The following is an 18,129-nucleotide window of genomic DNA, read 5'->3' as shown; positions in this document are numbered from 1 at the left end:
TTGTTAAAAGCAGCAGCATGAGGTTAGGATGATATCTTTGGGGAAATGGCAGAGATCATCCAGCATTCTGATTCTCTGCTGCATCTTATTTTCTCCTTCTAAAATGAACCCCATGCTCACCATCAACAGGATTGAATTTGAGCTGCTGAGAATTGGTAATAACTCCAATTATCTTTAATTCTGTGAAATGGAATTTGAGACCAGCCTATGATGGAAGCCACAGTGCCTTCACTTTGTTCAACTGCCACATTATTTCTCTCTGCAAGAGAGGAAGGAAGGCTGGAGTATAGCTGAACTTTCTGGCAGGTACCCATGGATTTACACATTAACCTTCCCCACTCTTTGTAACTGCTGGCCTCAGAAGAGAGTTCAGGGTTATGCGTTTGGAACAAGAGTTGGTATATATGTTTCTGAAGTATTTGATTCAGACTGTGCTTTAAAAAATAGAAAAGAAAGTAGGAAGAACAGCTGGTGGTTTGGAAGGGAGCCACCAAGCACTGCGAGGTGCGAGTTCTGAATCTGTTCTCTATCTTAGCTGCAGTGCATTGGCTAGGAGGAAGGTGAAAAGTGCTGAGTCACTATCAAAATCAATTGGTTTTTCTAATTCCCCTGAGAGAAAAATTACAGATGAGTTTATTACAGCTTTAAAATGCCATGTCCCTCACTGCCAAAGGCATCTGAATTAAGGAAGTAGTAACTGTAGCTGCTTTCTTCAGACATTGAGCTCAAGGACAGAATCTGAACTCTGCTTTTATCAGCTGTGAAAATCCAAGCATTCATTTCCAGCTGGTTCAGTGCTTATGCAAAAGTATATTGTGTACAAAAATAAAATTAAAAAGCTAACATTAAGCATTTTTTCTACAGTTTGGATTTTTGAATAATTTGATCAGACAGAAAAATATTATTTTTTTTAGGAGAATTATATGTATACTTTCTAAATGCAAGAATAAATTCCTGAGCTCCATGAGATTTCAGTACTATCAGTTCTTTGGCAGCTTACGAGTATACAGCTTTTTAATTTTCACCTGGTCCCCAGGATATGGTTTACTTGTCAGAGTAGTTTTATGAGGTGCTTTCTCCTCACTCTAATTCTAGGTAACACCTGATGAGATGAACAGATGGTGCACCTCACTTCCTCTTTCTGGGCATGAAGGAGAGAGAGAGAAGTCAGGGTAGAGCTACTGCTACATTTGTGTATGTGTGTGTGTTTGTGGAAAAGGAGTCTGATATTTCTAGTTAACCTTGATGGGAACGTAGAATATAGATTGTGAAGAGAACTTGCATATTATTGCAGTAGGCTGAATAATGGCTCTGAAAGATATGTATGGCTTAATCCCTGAAACCTGTATTACCTTTTCTAGCCAAACAGACTTTTGCAGATGTGATGAAGGATCTTGGAATGGGAGATATCCTAATTATTTGGGTATATCCTAATTGTAATCACAAGTATCATTATAAGAGGGAGGCAAAGGGAGATTTGACTTCTAAGAGGGGAAAAGGTGATGCAATTACAGAAGCAGAGATACATTTTTTGAAGATAGAAGAGGCTACAAACCAAGGAATGTGGATAGCCTCTAGAAGAAGAAACAGAATCCATGGAAAAGGCAGGGAAACACAACCTTTCATAGAGTCTCCAGAAGAAAGTCTTCCTCTCTGCAAGAGAGGAAGGCAGGCTGGAGTACGGCTCAGCTTTCCAGCAGGCACCGATGGATTTACTCATTAACCTTCCCCATTCTTTGTAACTGCTGGCCTCAGAAGAGAGTTCAGGGTTATGCGTTTGGAACAAGAGTTAGTATATATATATCTGAAATTGGTTTCACTAGGCTAAAGTCAAGGTGTCAGCCACACCTTTTGTGTTGTTTTAAGCCAATAAATTTGGGGTAATTTTTTATAGCAGCAACAGGAAATCAGTTATGTAGAACAGTAGGTCCCATCTCTGGCTAATCATTAGAATCACTCCAGAAGCTTGTTACATACAGACCCAGAGCCAGTGAATCAAGGATTTGGTGGTGGGGCCAAAGCCTGCAAGTTAAGCAAGCCCTTCATTTTAGAAATGAGGAATCCAAGGTTGGGAGAAGTGAAGCAACTTACTCAAAAACATAGGGTATTATGTTTTAAATTTAATTTTATTATTTAATATTTTGAATTTTCTTCTCCTAGCTTTATTTTTGTGTAAATGTGATTTCATTTATGGCTTTGTGTTGACATATTCATTAAAATGAAGAAATAAAAAATGAGAAACAGTTTAAAAAATTATATAATATTTATTGATTAGAATGAATATGATGCAATCTGGTTTTCTGTGCTCAGATTCCTGACTTCTGGAGTTAACCTTTCCTTGTAAAAGATTAGACAGCAGGCTGGGAAGAATCCCTTTGAAACTGAGAGCAAAGACTTGTATGCAATTTACATTGATGTCCTGGTGCTGTGCATAATAAGTTGCTTAAACATTACAGCAGGATAGGATTTTAGATATAATTTATTTATAAATGGTAAAGATGTTTCCAACCCCCACTGAACTTCCTCATAGAATGTTCATCAGAAAACAAAGTTTCTATCTACTTTCTTCCAAGACTTCAACTCCTACCATTGACATCATGACACTCAGATCTATTCCTAGCCCTGCCCACTCCCCTGAAATCCAGATCCATATATCCAGCCACCACCTGGGTATCTCAATTTGGTTGTCCCTCCAACAACTCAAATTTGGCTAACACAGTTTTGGATTTTGGAACATGCAGGCATTCTGTATGTGCTGTGCCTTTGCACTCACTCTTCCCTTTAGACCCTATCCTTCTTCATTTGGCTGGTTCCAACTTCTCTCTTAAGATTCAGTTTAGGTACAGGCTCCTTTAGGAAGTTTCTTTTGACTTTACCTATCCCAGACTCAGTTCCTCTACTACATTAATCTGTAGCATCATGCAATAGCACAAAATATTTGCTGAATTAAAGAATGAGAGTTAACTATCAGTCATGCATAAAGATAAAAAACCAAAGTTTATTCCAGCATTGAGAGTTTTCAGGATTCCTATCAATTAGGAAGGTGTTTGATTCTTCAAACTCAGAAACATCTCCCTTTAACTGATGGATTCTTCACACTCAGCATCAGTTAGAGTGCATTAGGGCACTTCTCAAATCCTGCATTCTGGGAAGAAGTCTGGTGGGGGGAGGTCTGGCCCACCTGCCCTGAGCCAAGGTTCTGGGCAGTGCTATTCAGTCACACATGCATGTGCTGGGCATTGATGCAAGGCTGGGCTGGGCATTAGGCATGGTTTTGGATATTAGGGACATACTTTCTTTCCTTGCCTTAAGATACCAGTTTAGTAGGAGCCATTTAGACCCTTTTTTGAGCTTGGACTTTGCATTCTAACATAACCTGATTGCAATCCACTCATCTATTGGCAGTGACCTTGGGCAAATCATAGTCTTTCCAAGCTTTACTTTTCTAATTGATTAATAGAAACAAGAACCTCTCTCTATACCCCAGATTTATTTTAAAGATTATGAGTTAATTCATAGTTAAAATGCCTAGCATCTAACAGCACACAACCCACACATACTTTTCAATTGTATATTACTAAAAAGAAGGAATGATTTACTAGAGGACGTGCTAGGGCTTCTACTGGCCAACAGATGATTCATAGCCTCAATTAACTGAATAGATTAAGCATATCTAATTGGTTGCCAGAAGTGGTCCAAGAAGCTGCAGCAATGGGAATGTGTCAGAGCAGGGGGTGGGAAAGAGACATAGTGAGAAATGTGCGTGTTTATAGTGGAGGGGAGCTCTTAGGATGTCTACAGGTTTCCAAGACAATGATTGAAATAAAGACAAAAGATGACCAATAAGATCTTCATTTCTTTCCTTTATCACCTTTCCCTTGTTCCCCAGCCCCAGTTGTGCCCACAGACACCACAGTGAAGCCTCTGAACACAGGGATTTGAACCAGGGCCTCTCCAAGTTCTTTTCAGCTCTGATACCCTGGAGTTCTCAGAAGCTTCCATAAATTTTGGCCAAAGAAGCCACAGCAAATTTGCCAGATGATCTCCTACCTTTAACTTCCATAAATTTTGGCTGAAGAAGCTGCAGGAAACTTGCCAGACGGTTTCTTACCTTTAATTCGGCCATTTTCTCTCTGCTCTATGTGCGATGACTTTAGGAAATGCAGGCCCAGAGGATATAAAGCCACAATGCTTCTTTCTCCTTCAAACCACTCTGGATATTCTGGTTTCCACTGCTTCACTGGTCAGCTGGTAACTCAAACTAGCTGGGAGAATTGCCTAACATGCATAGGGACAAAGTCCAACAAGCTTATTTATTTATTTATTTATTTATTGAGACAGAGTTTGGCTCTTGTTACCCAGGCTGGAGTGCAATGGCGCAATCTAGGCTCACTGTAACCTCCGCCTCCTGGGTTCAGGCAATTCTCCTGCCTCAGCCTCCTGAGTAGCTGGGATTACCGGCATGCGCCACCATACCCAGCTAATTTTTTGTATTTTTAGTAGAGACGGGGTTTCACCATGTTGACTTAACTGCTTACACAAATGCTTTGGTTTTTAAACAGTTTGTTCCTATGTGTTTGCAGAGGGTGGGCTCCTCTTCACTTGAGGTAGATATTGACCAATTATTTGTTCAAGTTAAAAGGAGGCTTATTTCAAAGGGCAGAGAATTTGAAGCTATCAGGGAAAGGAACTGTGGCAGACAGTGCCTGCTCTGTGTGTTGGAGGGTTCTCTGCTGAGTTCTGACTCAGGCTAGAAAGGAACAGGCAGTACTGAGTCTGGAGGGCAGTGAGAAAACCCCCAGACATTTACCACCTCCAAATGTTTACACTGGGGTAAGATGTTTACACACAGCCACCTGAAGACAAGCATCGGGACCAGAACCACTCAGTTCTCTGCAGGTGCCTCCCAGGAATGAGCTCAGGTTTTTGGGTAAGTATTAGGCATAGTTTTAGACATTAGGGACATATTCTCTTTCCTTGCCTTAAGATACCAGTTTAGTAGGAGCCATTAAGACCCCTTTCTGAGCCTGGACTTTGCATTCAAACATATCCTGGTTGTAATCCAGTCATCTACTGGCAGAGCCTGAAACAGTTCATTTAGAGCAAACTGAGATGTTTCCTATTGCTCTTTTTAATTTCTAAAAGTACATTTAGTTTTCTTATAAACTCTTTAAGAGTTTTGTTTCCTAATGCTTTTATACTTCTAAAACAGACCAAGGGATTACTCTCCAGTCACCTACTCTATGACTTCCTCATTCTTCATCTTGGCTGCTCTCCTTGGTCATTGGCAGGTAAAGGGGAAAGGGGAAAACATATTCAGTGCCTGCTTTTGTCAGATTTTTCCATATCTAACTTCACAAAAACAATCTTATAAACTAGGTATTATCACAACTCAAATGCCAACAGACAAGGGAGGAAATATAAATGAATAAAATAGGCTAGCTGATTTTTCAAGATAAGATGAAGCTCCAATTTTTAAACATTGGCAATTAGAATGAGAGAGAGAGAGAGAGAGAGAGAGAGAGAGAGAGAGAGAGAGAGAGAGAGAGAAACTACCCTGTGATAGATGGCAAAAAATGCTGAAATTCCTCCTACCCTTGTATATGTGCCCCTTTGAATGTGACTTTGCTGTTCCTCCCATCAAGAGGTAGGGTCTTTTTCTTTGGCCAATAGCAAACATGACACAGAGTTTGAAAAGTGTTTCATGACACAGAGTTTGAAAAGTGTTTGTGCCTTAAGACAGGTCCAATTCTTACAGCTGGAGACACTGTGCAAAGTAGCTGAGCTGGGCTCCAGAGATCAAGGCAACAGCCCTGCAAACCCCACAGTGATTGCCAGACATGTGAATGAGGCAGTCTAGCTGCTAGGTGACTGCAGACACATGTGTGATCTCAGGCAAGACCAGCAGAAGAACCACCAGTTAAATCTGGGCCAAACTGCTGAGCCACAGAATTGGGAACAAATAGAATGGTATATTTTACACTACTAAAATTTGGGATGGTTTGCTAAGCAGTGATAAATAACTGAAATAATCATGCAGGTTGAGAAACGTGCAGATTTGAAGCAGCTCCAGGATGCCAGTTTCAGACCCTCTGCTTTAGACAAATGGGTTTAAACAACCTCCAGGGATCCCCAGGCTCCAGCATACTGCAGTAGCAGAAAAATGAGTGCCTGCATATGAGGTGCTAGCACAGAGTGGGCCAGACCAAACGGGACATGTTGACAGAAAACAAGTGACAGGCTGGTAGCCAACCTTGTGGACCTACGCCTGTGGACTGATAGGAAATCTCAGCATATATCAGCACAGACAGATAACACTGTGGTATGATGTAAACTACTCTGGAATTCATATGCTAATCTCAGCATATATCAGCAAAGATAGATAACATTGTGGTATGATGTAAACTACTCTGGAATTCATATGCTAACCTGGGAGGAAGGTAGGTGGAGACCCCAGCTTTATTGAGGCTAAGTTTTCACTATTCCTATAACAAGCATACTCAGAAAGTGAATTCGAAGACAAGATCTCTTGTGTATCTGAGTTTATGAGTACCTTGGGTCTTCAATCTTTATAGATCCTGGAAGTTAGCAGTTGGTAGTTAGATAAGAAAATAAATGAGAGCTAATAAGATAAAGGAAAATCTTTACTGCCTGATTTTTCAACAAACTTTCTATGTTATTTCCATTGAACCAGCTTTGAAGGTAGATTTAAGAGGTGTTTTGATTCTTTCCTAAGGTGTGAAACTTCTGAAGGGGTAAGAAAGTGTTAACAGTTCCTTGACTGAATGAAAATTACTTTGAGGGGCCTGAAAATATTTAAAATGGAATACATCTATTCCTTCTAAAAGGAAAGAATATACACACGGGATATTAACATATTATTTTATTATTTATTTATTTTTTTTTTGAGACAGATTCTTGTTCTATCACCCACGCTGGAGTGCAGTGGCACAAAAACGGCTCACTGAAGCCTCAACCTCCTGGGCTCAAGTGATCCTCCCACCTCAGCCTCCTGAGTAGCTGGGACTACAGGCACACACCACCACACCTGGCTACTTTAAAAAATTTTTAGTAGAGATGAGGTCTTGCCATGTTGCCCAGGCTGATCTTGAACTCCTAGCCTCAAACCATCCTCCAATCTTGGTCTCCCAAAGTCCTGGGATTACAGATATGAGCCACTGAACCTGACTTAATGTTATTTTTTAGAGTCAGAGTCTTGCTGTGTTACCCAAACTGGAGTGCAGGGGCAACATCGCAGCTCACTGTAGCCTTGAACTCCTGGGCATAAGCCATCCTCCGGCCTCAGCCTCTCAAAGTATTGGAATTATAGGCATGAGCCACCATGTCCTGCTGGGATATGAGAATAAAAAACACACAGCTACAGATAGTTCTTGTTCTATGTCTAATGGCTTTCCATTTTAATTAATGTAATTATACATTCATTTATTTAACAGTTTTTGAAAACCATCACAACATAGTATAAGTGCTCTGACAGAGAATAGCCCAGGGTTCTAGGGGGCACAAAGCCTGGATGAGCAGAGCCAAGGAGGGCTTCCCAGAGGCGATAATGTCTGAGCCAAGTCACCTAAAGTAAGAGTTGGACAGAAAGGGCAGTGAGCAGAGAGAACAAGGTGTGCAAAGAGAAAAACAGAAGTGCAATTTATGCAATAAACTGTGTTTAGGGCAATGCAACTGAAATTGGAATGGAGGTATCCAGTCAGGAAAAGCTTCTAGGGAGCAGGAGAAATAGAAGGTATCTTCTGGACAGGGGATCAGCATTCAAAGACACGCAGTGGAAGGAGTAGACTGTGTGTATGGGTAAGTCAAACACATACAGGAGCAGAGAAAGGTCACAGTATCAAAGCTGTGAGAGACAAAAAACAAAAGTTGATAAAAAACCAGGCAGAGAAGGATGGATTCAATGAACCAATATGGGGAATGTGTGAGGCAGAGAACCTGAAAAGCAGCAGAAATATGAAACTTTAGGTGTCTGCCCCTCCCAGATTCTAGTGCAAGATAGGAGGTTTATTCTCTGCTCCAGAAAAAAAGACACTAGCAAGTGGAGGGGTGGGTAGCACCAAAATTAAGTATAATTGGCAGTGATAAAACCTCCAGCCTCTTTCTCCCACTACATTTCCAGAATGTTATCAGCAAGTGTTCCCTCCAGATAGGAGACTGGAGGTTACTTCTCTAAGAGAGTGGCCTGTAAATACAATATATTTAGGAAAATATAAATATAATCTTTCTGGAAATGCTTATTTTAATGAGGTAGATATCCCCTCTTTAATTAAATATCCATGAATATACAATTCTTCTTTCTAATTCTAATTTCTAAAATGAGACAATACTTTAGTACCATTTTATCAGTATCATTTCATTCTATTTTTTGGTTTTATAGAACTAAGTGGAGAAATTTGTTCACATAAATAAGTAGATATAAATGAAATTTTGTTATAATCTCACTTCTTTGGAATTAAATCTCAAAAAATCACAGTGATCTATCAATATTTTATCATAGATTAAGACATTTTATACAAAACATTTAAAAATTATTTTAAAAAAATCATCCATCCATCAACAACTCAGTTAGGTTCTTCTTTCTTTAATTGCATTGAAAGCAAATAATTGGAAACCTGAAGAAAAGGCTTAATTACTCAGCTACTGGAATCATTCATTTTAATTAAATATTATGCTTTCACTTAGAGGTTGTATTAGTCCCTTCTCATGCTGCTATGAAGAAATACCCAAGACTGGGTAATTTATAAAGAAAAGAGGTTTGACTCACAGTTCTGCATGGCTCGGAAGGCCTCCGGAAACTTAAACTCATGGCAGGAGGGGAAGCAAACGTGTCCTTCTTCAGGTGGCAGGAGAGAGAATGAGTGCCCAGTGAAGGGGGAATCCCTCATAAAACCATCAGATCTTGTGAGGACTCACTATCAAGAGAACAGGATGGGAGCAACTGCCCCCATGATTCAATTATCTCCACCAGATCCCTCCCACAACACGTGGGGATAATGGGAACTACAATTCAAGATGACAATTGGGTGGGGATACAGCCAAAACACATCGGAGATGCTTTGTCTCGTTTACTCAGAAAGAACTAGGAAATAAAAATAATTTTATGGGCTGGGTGCGGTGGCTCACACCTATAATCCCAGCACTTTGGGAGGCCGAGGCAGGTGGACCACGAGGTCGAGATCATAACCATCTTGGTCAACAAGATGAAACCCCGTCTCTACTGAAAATACAAAAATTAGCTGGGCACGGTGGCGCGTGCCTGTAATCCCAGCTACTCGGGAGGCTGAGGTAGGAGGATTGCTTGAACTCAGGAGGTAGAGGTTGCGGTGAGCCGAGATTGTGCCATTGCACTCCAGCCTGGGTAACAAGAGTGAAACGCCATCTCAAATAATAATAATAATAATTTTATATACTTTCGCCACATAATTTTTTGATAAAATGCTTTTTGATATTTTGACAGACCAGACAGAAGTTCTGCCATAAAAGATGCTACAAACTTGTGTATTTTTGACTAAAGCTCTCTTTGCTTTGCTTTCAGAAACCCTGTATTAAACAAATAATAATAATGGGGAATGGAACAGTGAAGTCCTTACACAAAACAAATATTTAGAATTGTCCTTTTGTTGGCATCCTGAAGACATTTACATCCTGGGGTGATGTACTAGAGTGCTATTATACCACTAGTGAGATGCTGCTCTTCCTTAGTGGGAAAGGGTGACTGTGAAAACAGAGGTGAGAAATAAGAGCTAGCACTGAGCTGCCTTCACAAACAGATCAATTTAAACAAAGATTTACGCAGGGCAATTGGTGATCTGGAAAATGATTCCCTTAAAACTATCTGTGCTTTTATACCTCTTAGAGGGGATGCCTGTACCCATTTCAATTTGCAGACCACTAACCCACCCCAAGAAAGTGGAAAACATTTTATCCAGAAAGCTTGGAATTGCTACATGGTAATGTGAAGCAGGGGTGACAAGCCTACAGAATAATCACTACAAAATGGAGTTAGGGATCAGAGGACTCCAGGACAGATGTCTCTAAGAAAAAGATGGAACGGAGAGATTACCTGATATACTTGATGGTACTGAGCAAGGTTTTACATCTTGGTTGGAGTTTGGGGGTTCCATTCTTTATCATTAGTTACTGATGACCTTGGTAAAGCTTAATGGTTATCCAGCTGAGAAAACATGGTACTAGAGAGGGGGTGTAAGATGGCAAGGCACTGATTAGAAATAAAGCTATCTGGATTTAAAACAGAACCTGGAGGGAAAACAGTGGCAGTAATAAAAATGACAGCAGTACATGAAAGAGATATATTTCCTGTTTTGCCAACAGAAGACATGACAATCGTCTCATGTTGAACTCAGTATGTGTAGCTTTGAGTGGGGAGGAGTGGCTCAGTTCATTAAGGTGAGGTTAGGTTGAGGCAGCCAAAGATGAGCTTTGATGCATTCTGCTATAATGGCACTCCTAAGGTACAATCTATATTCTCTACTTTTTGATTAGTTTGTCTTTCTTAAAGGCTAGATCCTGACTTATCTGCATGAGAATAACCTGGTTTGTCTGTTAAAAAAACAAAATCCTGGCTTTATCCTATACATATAGAAAGGGGAGAGAGGAAATCCTGGAATCTGCATTTTAAGCAAGGATTTCAAGGGAGTCTCACACACTTTTGAGTTTGAAAACCCTCCATTTAAGTCCTTAATGGAGGTGCAGATTAATTGTAACTGGATGCCTAATACCTTTACTACTCTATAGAGCAGCCTCAGCTGATTCCAGCATCAGATATTTTGCATAGGCAAACATACTGTGAAATATTTAAGACACAGGGTTGGATTTCCTGGAAACCTTCCTCTCTCATCACAGTGATATAGCTCAGTCTTGGGACTGCGGATAAATGAATTTCTAATTTCCTTCTCCTCCTTTCACCAAAACAGAATCCTCCTTTGAATTTGAACAGATATTAAACCAATAGACACCTTGTTAGACCTTTAAACTTCTTAAAATAGGATGTTACCTGTGCTTTAAAAATTTCAATTAAGCCACCGTCTAGTAACCCATACAAGGTCCTAACTATGGTGGGTGTTACTGCACACTATTGAAATGAGGACTCAGAAACTCTGATTAGGGAGCAATTAGGAGCTCTTCACCTCAGTCTGATGGCCCTGCATATCAGTTCCATGAAGTCCATTTGCAGAATGGACAGAAAAACAAGTGTCAGGCCACCTGTATTATACCATGAATACCTCAAGTTTGGGAAATTCTAAGAACCCAAGCTAAAGCTAATATGAATCAATTCTTTCGGGAATAGCTTTTCTTAGAGCACTGAAGGGGAGAATAGCTTTCTTTCTTCACCCGTCACTAGGTTCACGACTGAGGCACCTATAACAAAAGACAGATTAATGAGAAAAGTACACAAATTTATTTAAGTTTTATGTGACAGAAATCTTCAGAAATGAAGATGGAAAACCTGTGTATTTTTATGTACAGTCTCATGTGGAAGTATAATCAGAGGACAAAAGGATATAATCTAATAAAAATAAGCTGTGGAGAACTCAGCAAGTCCTGTTTGTTCAGATTCTCCTTGGTGTCTCTGTATCTGTGAGGATAAAGGGTATCTGTGGAATAAAGGTTTTTGATCTACTTCAGGGGAAGGTCACTTAGGTTTTATGGCCTGCTTCAGAGGGGAAGGTGTGAGAAACCCTGTACTCAGTTTTCTTAGATATCAGGGTGCAATATTTCGGGGTTGTATGCCCTGAATCCCATCAATATTAAGGGAGAGAGACCAGTTTAAATCTTTAGTTGGATTCCAACTAAGTGTTACCCACCCAAGGGGCAGAGGAGTGGTCATATATATGCCTTCACATCTGGTCAGCTCCACAATGAGTCAGAAAATTGGTTAGAGATCTAAATCACAACTGAAAAAACAATCTTTATTGCTACCAACTTGTCCCATCAAGAGAGTAAGATACACATATGTAAAGAGATAGAGTCATTCCATCATCCAGGCTGCTGGAAGGCAGTGGTGCAATCATGAATCACTGCAGCCTCAAACTCCTAGGCTCAAGTGATCCTCCCACCTCGGTCTCCTATAGTGCTGGGATTAAAGGTGTGAGCCACAGCACCTGGACAATTATACTTAAAAAATAATATATTTTGACATGTATACTTATTATCTAAAAGCATTTTTTATGAGTAGTTCTCAAGAAGTCCTAGCAAAAAGTATGCTTCAAAAACATTCTTTTTTGAAGAAATCTAACTAATAACATTCATTTGGGTGAAAAGCCTTATTATGCTGCTGCTAATAACTGCAACAACAACAAAAAAACACAAAACACAAAAACAAACAAAAAATAACTGCAACAAATTTACCTTAGATTATTAAAAACGACTTTTTCTTAGAAAACTATAATTCAAGGAATCAGGCTTGGCTGCAGAAAGAAATGGAGTTGAGGAATACTGTTAATTTTTCCAGTATTCCTGGAACCTTGACCCTGGAACCATCAACAATGATTTACTTTTTTGTTATTTATTTATTTTAGATGGATTCTTGCTTTGTCACCCAGGCTGGAGTGCAATGGCATAATCTCAACTCATTGCAACTTCCACCTCCGGGGTTCAAGTGATTCCCCTGCCTCAGCCTCCCAAGTAGCTGAGATTACAGACGTGTACCATCAGGCCTGGCTAGTTTTTATATTTTTAGTAGAGACGGGGTTTCGCCATGTTGGCCAGGCTGGTCTCAAACTCCTGACCTCAAGTGATCCACCCACCTTGGCCTCCCAAAGTGCTGGGATTACAGGCATGAGCCACTGTGCTCGGCCTATTTTTTTTTTTTATAAGATAGAAAATAAAAAGTTCAGGATAATTGTTTTTTTTTCATTGAAAGAGGAAGAGAGCAGAGGGAAGGAAGGGGTTTTAATTTATTTTTTAAAGAGAAATACAAAGAGCTTTAGTTGGTTTAAGTCTCTGTGAAACACTTGGTTTCTACTTACCAACTATACAGCCTATGCCACAGCATACTATGACCAATTCTACATACAGATCATGATTTGCATAGCTCTTCTTTGTGTCAGAAAGAAACCAGGGGTAGGTCCTTTCAAAGAGGAAGTAAAGAAAGGCTGGAGAAAGTAATGATGAACTATTATGGGGACACACACACCACACCCCCCCCACCCCCAAAAAGCTTTGAAGTGATTATGAAATCCAAGAATCCTAGTTCATAATTCATGTAAATGTGTTGCTGTGGAACTTATTTTTACTTCTCTCCATAAAAAATTGTTGACACAAGAATAATATTCTTAGTTTTCTGACTATAGCCAAGGAACATTTCAGGAGTTGACTTTTCCTTAAAAAAAAAAAAAAAATGGAGAGGAGGCTGTAAATGTGTCTCACTGCCCTTGTGCAGGTCTTAGATTTTACCCTTCCTATTTCCAAACAAAACAGCAAGAGACTACAGACAGTAGCAACCTGAAGAGTAAGGGAGCTGTCAATTTTTCACATCATTTTACCAGAATTCTTTTTTTCTGGTATTGCTGTTCTCTATGTATTATTAATCTGTATTTATATTTAACTCTAGCTATTAGTCTGCCTCTTCCAGTCACTGAGCCATTTGCAAAGGAGAGAAGAGGGAGATAGGGTTGCTATTATTAGACATTTCTGTGTGTGATGAGGGTAGAGACAATTAAATAACACCATTTTGCATCTTTGAAAATGACAGAGATTGTTTGGGGTGGACAACTCCGGGCTGGTTAACAAGACCTTTCCCCTCAAGAAGGTAAAACAATAGAGATACACTTTTTCAAGTACTTAAGCCTTCAGCAGGGAGTGTGGGAAAATTACAGACCCATAAAAACCCTCCAGTTCTAGGCAAGAGTAAATTTTCTTTGCAGTATACTGTCATTGCTCATTTACTGCATCATTTTGACAACATCTCATATTTCCACAAGGCTTTTACATAATCTATAAACAGGGACAGAAAGGTGAGGAATACAGAGAACAGGAACAAAGTTTGGACCTCCCATGTTGTCACTACTTTTCATTTTTCCATTAAAGGGTGAGGCTGAAGGGTAGCATTTTAAGACTACTTTGTTAAAAGGCTGTGATGGTAATAATTGACACAGCAAGAGGAAAGCTGTGAAAGACTGCCACTGCTTGCTCACTCTTCCAAGGACGAGTGTAACTCAGTCATAATGAAGGCTCTTTAATGTTCCTGCCCCAAACCTTTTCCGATCAGGAAAGCCTGGAATCTGTAGGCAAGAAAGATAATTACATTAAATCTCAGGAAATAAAAGTTCAAATACTAATAGTAATTTTTTTCTTCTTTTCCATTTCTGTATGTCAGCCTGTTTTTCCTTTAAAAAAGAAAACAGCTTTCTGAGGTTTTGCTCAGAAAACCACAGATTAAATAATAAAAAGGAAGTTTACCAAAATGGAAAATATTTGCCAACAAATTGGTGACAGTGTCATCTAAATCAGAAAGAATGAAGATAAATCTCATAATACCTACTAGACTTTTATATAAATTATTTGTACTGTGACAGACTCTGAACGTATACTCTTGGAGTCGCAAGGAAATTCTTTTTTTTTCTATTTTATAATGTATTCTTATTCCTAGATTATTCTTGTTTCCTAGACCCTGATTTTCCCTTCGTTCTGTTTTTCTCCTTTTCAATTAAACAGGATAGAAGGAAATCAGTTGCTCATGCCTACAAAGGGCTTTCTGCAACTTTTAAAAACCACTTCTGAACTTAAATTTGGAAATCATCTATCTAAATTTAAGAATCCATTTTATCAAGAAAAAATAGATACCAACCTGATTACCTTCTCTTAAAAAGTATCTCTTCTCTATGACCTGTGAAAAACAAAGATTTTAAGGGCTTAGCACATATACCTGGAAAAAGTGGCTAACTGCAATGACTACTAATGGTACTAAAAGGAATATATGCAAAATAAGAATCTTTTCCATAGTAGTAGATATGTAGTAGAGTGAGCTAAAAATTCGGTGTTAATGAGATCAGAATTGTGGGAGAATTTCCATAAAAGCCTGCCTCATTCCAAAAAGCATTAATGATAGATCAAAAAATAAATGAATAACAAAAACTAAATAATGATAGAATGACATCCATGCAATTCTTAGAGTATGGCAGCAAATCTGACTCTGTTTCCTAGCAGTCAGTCCCAAAATGTCCTAAACAAAATCCACAAGATAAAAAAAGCATTTGCCTGCTACAATAGTCTTGTCTATTTCTTAAAGAGGAGACTGCTTAACGCAGCAAACCACCACATCCTTATAGTAAGTGGTAACAAATTCCATATGTCCTCAATATAAACGGATGACACAACATCAAAAGCATTCTAATGACTGTTGTATTGTTTACTTCTTTTTTTTGAACTAACTGCACCTTTACTTCAGTAGTTTCAGAATTGCCTGCATTTGATAAGTAGAAAAAACAAGTTCAAGCAGTAGATGCATTTGCACAAATCCATCACCATTTTTGAAAAGAAATCCTCACAATATATGTTCAAATGTAATGAGTTTAAGAGCACCATGTTTTCATTGATTTTTTCCCCCCAAACTGCTATAAACACTGAAGAGCACCATGTTTCCATATGATGAAAAATATTTTCAAGAATAATAAATTCTGTTCTAACACTTGAGAAACTGCAATGGCTAAACGGTCTCTGATTTAGGATAGCTTGAGTACAATTTTTTGACTTTATGGTGGTGTGAAAGCAAGATGCATTCAGTAGAAACTGTACCTTCAGTGCCCATACAATGGGCACTTTTTTCACTGTCAGTATAGTATTCAATAAAATTACATGAGCGATTCACAACTTTTTAATAAAACAGGCTTGTGTTAGATGATTTTGCCCAACTATAGGCTAACGTAAGTGTTCTGAACATGTTTGAGGAAGGCTAGGCTAAACTGTGATGCTTGGTAAGTTAGGTATAATACATGTGTTTTTGACTAACAATGTTTCCAATTTACAAGGGGTTTACTGAGATATAACCCTATCGTAAGCTGAGGACTATCTGTATTTTCTTTACACAGACTTGCTGTGATAAGAAAAGTTAACCAGGTAATAATACAGATCAGCTGGAGATGAACTTCAAGGCATTCAAATCTGAAATTATGCAGCTAAGAATTCCTCTGAATGAGAACAGAGCATGTTCTTCCAAGGCCAATGCCAGCTTTCTCCCTCTGGTATGACAACCATTCATTCAGATTCTTGCTGTCTTAGAGATTATGGCTATATTATTTTTAGCCACAAGATACCCAGGGCAAAGTTGCATTCACTTACCCCAGAGGTAGAAAAGTTGGTTCATTATTAGTGTACATCTTAAAACAATCCCACAAAAACCAAGAAGGAGACTCTATGGCAGGACAGGAAAATCTGATTATTCTGGAGTGAGAGGAGTTACTACTGGTTGAAAGAGGCTGGAGAAGGAGTTAGATTTCCTTTTGGAGAAGAAATTTTTATGCTAAATTCTGGAAGAACTGATATATAGAAAACTGGATGAAATTTGGTTGTCAGCTCCTTTGGTTTCAGGCAACCACCTCAGTCTGGAGGTCTGGCCAACCTCCTAACCCACATACCTTTTGTTGTGATTTAGACAATAAAAAGAGAAAGTAACTTTTTGGTTTTGGTCATAATTCCTTACCCCTGACTTGCAATGTTTACTTCTGATTTTTTAAAAAAAATAAAGCCTTGCGGCTGGGCACGGTGGCTCAAGCCTGTAATCCCAGCACTTTGGGAGGCCGAGGCAGGTGGACCACGAGGTCAAGAGATCGAGACCATCCTGGTCAACATGGTGAAACCCCGTCTCTACTAAAAATACAAAAAATTAGCTGGGCATGGTGGTGCGTGCCTGTAATCCCAGCTACTCAGGAGGCTGAGGCAAGAGAATTGCCTGAACTCAGGAGGCGGAGGTTGCGGTGAGCTGAGATTGCGCCATTGCACTCCAGCCTGGGTAACAAGAGCAAAACTCCGTCTCAAAATAAATAAAAAATAAAGCTTTGCCTGACAACTTGGATTATACCATTTAATAACCGGTTTCTCTAGGATATAATTTAGTATATCTTATTTTTAAATTTTAGAACTAATAAGTTATTTTAAAATTTAAACAACACACTGTGGGATCTTTCAGATCTACAAGATGTTGCCCTTAGGGGACAGGATTTGTATTGATGGGGCCATGGATCTAAACCAAATGGAAATTCTTACATTTTAAGTTTGAAAACAATGGGGAGAGAAAATCTGGCTCCTTGCAGTGCTGCACAACATTTTTCATGTCATGGCACACATAGAAAATGCTAATATTTGTACAGCACACTGGGGAAAATGGAAGAGGCTGCCAATCACCCAACCTCCCACCCTGAGGGCTCTGGCTGCTCTGAGAACTGAGAGAAATCAGTATATAAGCACATCTGTATCCTATTTGCCACATACCAGTTAAGAAGTTCTGCAGTGAAGCAAGATTTTCCTAGTGGCCTAATATTAATCAAGGAGGGGGCTGGGGCTTATCTAATGATGACAAAGAGGCCAAATATTAAATTCCAAATTATCTAAAGCTGGGACTTATCTAACGCTGAACAAAAGGGTCAAATATTAAATCCCTAAATACTTAAAAGAAAAAAAAGTGATTCATTAAGAAGAGCGATAGGAAGATGATCTTCTTAGGCAAAGACACTTAAAAAGAAATATAATACAGGAATTAAACTTTTTCAATAATATATGCAGAAGGACATCCTATTTTACCTTACTATGCAATTTCAATATTAAGCAAACAACTTAAACTTGGTCTATACTACGTGCAATGCAGGTGTATGGCCTTGTGAAGGAAAGACAAACAGTGCTCTAATTTACCAGTATGCTGAGTCATTCCACATTTTCCTTCCAGTTGAGGACAATAAAACGATGCTAGCAGAAAGTCAATAATTGGAATGCAATAGTGTTCTGAGAGGGGAACACTAGGAAATCAAGAAGACAATATTATCTTAAAAGGTAACAGTAATATTTATGTGGGAAATGTTAACAGGTGAGAGAACAAAAAGAACTCAGGGCTTTAGGCAGAATCTCCTCAGTTCAGTGCCTTTGTGGGAGTGGGAG

General features: G+C 39.1%; 2 protein-coding genes across 4 annotated transcripts in view; both read right to left on the bottom strand.

Moving 5' to 3' along the window:
* Positions 1-4,263, bottom strand: part of HGD (homogentisate 1,2-dioxygenase) — a 54,294-nt gene extending 50,031 nt beyond the window's left edge. For both annotated transcript variants that reach the window (XM_002758765.7, XM_035274092.3), the window contains exon 1: positions 4,112-4,263. In XM_002758765.7, coding sequence (XP_002758811.1) covers positions 4,112-4,126 — 15 coding nt within the window. In that variant the 5' untranslated portion in view covers positions 4,127-4,263. The remainder of the gene's footprint in view (positions 1-4,111) is intronic.
* Positions 4,264-11,417: 7,154 nt separating this feature from the next.
* RABL3 (RAB, member of RAS oncogene family like 3) overlaps positions 11,418-18,129 on the bottom strand; it is a 40,191-nt gene continuing 33,479 nt past the window's right edge. For both annotated transcript variants that reach the window (XM_002758764.7, XM_008982376.5), the window contains 2 exons: positions 14,831-14,869; positions 11,418-14,264 (listed from right to left, as the gene is read on the bottom strand). In XM_002758764.7, the coding sequence (XP_002758810.1) occupies positions 14,199-14,264; positions 14,831-14,869 (105 nt within the window). In that variant the 3' untranslated portion in view covers positions 11,418-14,198. The remainder of the gene's footprint in view (positions 14,265-14,830; positions 14,870-18,129) is intronic.

Source organism: Callithrix jacchus, chromosome 15 (genome assembly GCF_049354715.1).
Source record: "Callithrix jacchus isolate 240 chromosome 15, calJac240_pri, whole genome shotgun sequence".
NCBI lineage: Eukaryota > Metazoa > Chordata > Mammalia > Primates > Cebidae > Callithrix > Callithrix jacchus.
This window is presented reverse-complemented; position numbering and strand designations above follow the sequence as displayed.